General features: G+C 39.7%; 1 protein-coding gene across 1 annotated transcript in view; it reads right to left on the bottom strand.

The window, feature by feature from the left end:
• Window positions 1-1288: 1288 nt before the first annotated feature.
• Window positions 1289-4777, bottom strand: part of slc52a3-2a (solute carrier family 52 member 3-2a) — a 4748-nt gene continuing 1259 nt past the window's right edge. Inside the window, exons 2-5 of the mRNA XM_032536052.1 lie at window positions 3392-4419; window positions 2425-2548; window positions 2015-2280; window positions 1289-1955 (exon numbers count right to left, since the gene is read on the bottom strand). Of these exons, the coding sequence (XP_032391943.1) occupies window positions 2071-2280; window positions 2425-2548; window positions 3392-4404 (1347 nt within the window). The 5' untranslated portion in view covers window positions 4405-4419 and the 3' untranslated portion in view covers window positions 1289-1955; window positions 2015-2070. The remainder of the gene's footprint in view (window positions 1956-2014; window positions 2281-2424; window positions 2549-3391; window positions 4420-4777) is intronic.

Consider the following 4777-nt stretch of genomic DNA (forward strand, 5'->3'; position numbering starts at 1 on the left):
TATATATATATATATATATACAGTACAGTACTTTTGGCCTTTACTGTATATATATGTATGGAGCAAGTATCTGGTTGTGTTCAATCTTAATAGAAGATAGAAAGAGCCATGGCAAGTTTGTGCCCTAAATGATTCAGAAATTGCGCAGGTTTCTGCATCTTATGCCATTATAGAAATTGCAGAATGAAATCAGAAAAATTGAATAATTTGATTTCAGACTGAGCTGTGGGCACGACACCAGACTTTGTCCTCAAGTTTAATAAACACCACACAGCTATAACTATGTGGAGACCCCGGTCTTCATAGCTTTGTATACCTTTGGTCTGGGGCCTTTTTTTGATATTTCAGGCCACTGTAGGTTGTCCTGCCTTCACTGTAGCAGCAGGGCCAATAGAAAAGTTAAGGAAATGTCAATCCAGGATAGTTTTTACACACCCACAGAGTTATTAGAGGTTTTTTTATTAAGCGTTGTTAACTTTTTTGAATCTTATTTTGCATTATTTAACTATTTCATTGTCTATTTTCACGATAACCACTCAATGCATGTAATTTCCGTAATTGTAAAGCACTTTGAGCTGTGTTTTTTGTATGACAGAATGCTATACAAATAGTTCATTATTAATATCTTATCAGATATGTCTCATCTATCTATGAAATGTATGTTCAAGACATTCTGTTGCCTGATTGTCCAGTTTTTTGTCCAAACCGTCTGCATAGAGACGCGTTAGGTGAATTTCGTGAGTTTTGTTTTGATTATATCTTTATAGTATTCAATATTGTTTATGGTATGATATCTGATCCTCGTGACAGCTTGGACTGAACTCTGAACCTGTCTGACCAACAGAGGACCAGAGCAAACAAAAGGCGCCCATTGTTGTTGTACTTAAACCAAATGAACAATAGCATACAATAAACAATATCATTTAAGCATATTCAAATTAGAAATCAAAAAGAATATTGTGATTGCATATTTATTATTATTACAAATCATAACACAACTTGTGTGTTTTTTTACGACTATTGGCCAAATGTAGTTATCAGATGTTGTTACTCTTACTGTAACACACTGAACTGTAGGACCAGTCACATATAAACAGAAAGGTATGAAACGATTCAGCCAAACTCTTGACAAGTAGTACTGTTTAGTATAGTTTACTCAAGTACTGTACTACAAATCCCATTTTATGTAACTTAATACTTCTACTCCACTACATCTCTGAGGAAAATGTAGATCTTTTTTCTCCACTATTTGTCTGACATTTAGTTACTTTACAGATTATATATTTAAATCCCCCTATGTCCCGTATTTTAAAGTTTGTTGATTTTAAATGTTTGTGATAATCTGAATGATGAAATATTCCATCAGCTGTTGAGCTAATTTTCCCACTTCTTACGTAAGCCAAACAAAGTCTTTAAAAATGGTCTTGGATCAGCTGGAAAAGGCTTGGTCACAAAGCTGAAAACAGGGATGTTTAAAAAAAAAAATTTAAACTCTTTAGACATACTGTATGTGGTTTTCAAAGGACAGCCATGCAACAAAAATATGATGATTTTATAGAATATAATGCATTGCTGCAGCTAAACTAACCAACAGTACATAAAGGACTTAAAATGAGCATAACCTTAAACATCTACAGCAGTAAAATGCAAAAATAAAACACTGATAGGGAACATTTTACGTTACAATGAATACCTTTTATACTTTAAGTACATTTAGTTAACAATACTTATAAACTTTTACTTAAGTAAGGATTAGAATGCTGGACTTTTACTTGTAGTGGAGTATTTTCACAACATCAGCAAAGCGTTCATCCTGTCTAAACAGCATGATGAGTACAGCTATTATAACTTTATACACTTCTATCTTTGTGGTTTGATTTTCTTATAAAAAAGTGGAAGCTCTCAAATGACAGGTTCAGATTCAGGTAATGCAAAGTAAGTAAATTCTGATCAAAAACAAAAAAACATTTAATATTCTTCCATTGGATATCTTGGTTAAAACAAAGATGTGAAACCTGTCGAGTCTTTACTAAAATTTTGCCTCCGGTCTCTTCTGCGTGACTTGTTCATTTAGGGACATTTGGTGTTGCATGGGTCCCCTGATGAAAAGTAGCTGTACACACTGACCACTGGGAACATGGTCACAGCCCCCAGCAGAGAGCCCAGCTGAACCACAGCTCCACACCACACAAGGGCGCTGTGGCCCTCGTCGCGCAGGATCACCCCGATGATCACCTTCACATAGGACAGAGTGAGAACAAACAGGATCCAGGCCAACACCTGCAGAGGGGGAGGCAGGAGGTGAGTGTTGAAACTTAAATATTTGCATTTTTTATGCCTATATGCAGTGTTTCAGTAACATTTACAGAAGTTAGGGAGATAATGGAGGTAATTTGAGCAAATGAAGCCTGACAGTGTACTCACAATGATGACACCCCCTGATGTTTCATCAGCCAGGAGTGGACATGGACTCAGCACTGCCATGCCCATTATATAAGCTCCAACACCACTGCCCATGACTGTGAGAACGCCCATCAACAGCAGCGACCTGAGAAATGATACATTACTTTTTGAAAATATTTAATGCATTAGCACATGTTTATAGTCCTAAAATGTATTTGTCCTACTCCACATGTGTCTGCAAAGATTCTTAAAAGGAGGTCTGAGGCCACCTGAGGAGTAGAGATTTGCTACTTCCAGCTTTTACATTTTTAATGTCTTTTAGGTTTAAACTTCAAACAAGGGATTTGAATACGACACCTTGGCCTTTCGGAAACTGGACAAAACTAGTCAACGATTAATAAAATAAAGCAGGTTAATTGATAATTAGTCTGAATCAGAGCCACTGTTGCTGCGTCGGAGCTTAGCACCTGCCAAGAAGATTGTGATTGGTTTAAAGAAATAAAAAAATAAAAAATTCCTATCCCAAAATGTATGTGTGATGTAGTCTGACTTTACTCCACAGCGCTGTGGATATAGGTCTGGCAATGTGAGACTAATTGATAATAAAAATACTTGCAGCTCTGATGGGGTGATACAGTTTACATTTTATCATGATGAGCACTCACCTAGGCAATTTAATTCTTCTTTTAGGTTTATGTAGAAAAACACTGACATAATTCAATCTACATGATGTATGTGTTCACATACAAGGGATACTACTTATGAGTTTAAAAAATAGTTTGCACTAAAACCTATATAAAAACACTTTCAAAAAAGTAAGAATATAGAAACCTAAACACATCCACGTTTTATAACTTACAAAGGTTACAAAAAGAACTTACTTTATTTCTATATAAACTTTCTTTTCCTGAGGATTCTTCCTCATAAGAGGTTACTTTGGAGACTTTTTTCCTAATGCAAACTGATGGTCTAGGATAGGTTAACTGACCTAATAGGGAAGAACAAGGCGAAGAAGCAGGCGAGAGGGTTGGACACAGCAGCCATGGTGGCTGATAGGTGATAGGCCTTGTTCCCGTACGGCAGGCATGAGTAGGACTGCACCGAGGGAAGCACCACGTTGGTCAGAGCGTTCACCCAGGCCAGGATCACAAAGATATAAAACACCTGCGTCCAGCTGTAAGAGCCAGTACCGAAGCTGCTTCTGCGCTTCTGGATTGGAGATTGGTATGGATCCATCATGGGCTTCTGCTCCGCCCACCTCCTGTTTCTTTGAGACTTCTTCTTCACTCCGTTGGTGTATTGACCGCTGGGATGCTCCCTGGCCACAGATGGGTGGTAGTTCAGCAGCAGGAACGCCACCAGGCACACCAGCATCATGGCACTGAGGAAGAAGAAAAACACCTCAGCTGAGAAGTTGGCTGGCTGATACTGAGCCACAAGGTCAAAGGTCACCGAGCTGTCGGAAGAATTCAGGGTGTGGTTCAGAGACTGGGTGGTGTTCATGCAGTGGACCACTCCAACTCCCTGAATCAAAGCCACTAAAGCAGGCAGCAGGCCGCTCACACCCTCCCCAATGTAGTAGGTGGTCAGGTACTGAGTCTTGAGACGCATCATGAATGGCAGGAAGGTGACGGAGGAAGTGCAGTCGACAGCAGCGAGGAAGAAAGTTAAGACGAGGAGGGCTACGCTGCGAGGAACACCGGCCACTACGACAGTCTCCTTCCAGAAGAAGCCCAGCAGGAAGCTTGCCACAGTTCCCAGGCCAATGATCGCATATATGACAGCTGCTTCATTCAGGGCGCCGGGCCGGAAGCGATGCATCAGGGTGACGAAGAGAGGCCCAACGTTGGCCATCTGGATGAGGACGGAGAGGTACGACGGCAGGTACCAACCCTCTGGGATCTGGGGGACCATCAGGGGCAGCTCCACCCACAGGCCGTTGATGGAGACCCAGGAGCCCATCCCAAACAGACACGCCAACAGGTGGGTGAGAAGGGACATGTTTGAGGTGTGCTTCTGGAAGTAGAAGATGAAGAAGGTCAGTTAGCTGAATTTGAAAACTCAAATCTGAAACTGTTCTTGTTTTTGCTATCCATGGCTCTGTGAATGAGGTACACTTGTTTAGTTTAAGTAAAGTATCTTAACTAGAGAACCAAGATACTCTTTTAGTCCGTGCACAGCAGATCATCGGAACATGTACAAATGTGAAATTTGTCTGCAGTCAGGTATTATAATTTAACATTTATAAAAAATAAAGCTTTGGAAAAAAAAAACTAATACATTGATTATTACTTGGAGCTGCTCTTTCAAGGAAAGTTTAATTGTTAAAACATGGTTCTAGGTTATGGTTAGTTAAATTTAAGTGGTTTCAAAA

This window comes from Etheostoma spectabile, chromosome 14 (genome assembly GCF_008692095.1).
Source record: "Etheostoma spectabile isolate EspeVRDwgs_2016 chromosome 14, UIUC_Espe_1.0, whole genome shotgun sequence".
NCBI classification, from domain to species: Eukaryota; Metazoa; Chordata; class Actinopteri; order Perciformes; family Percidae; genus Etheostoma; species Etheostoma spectabile.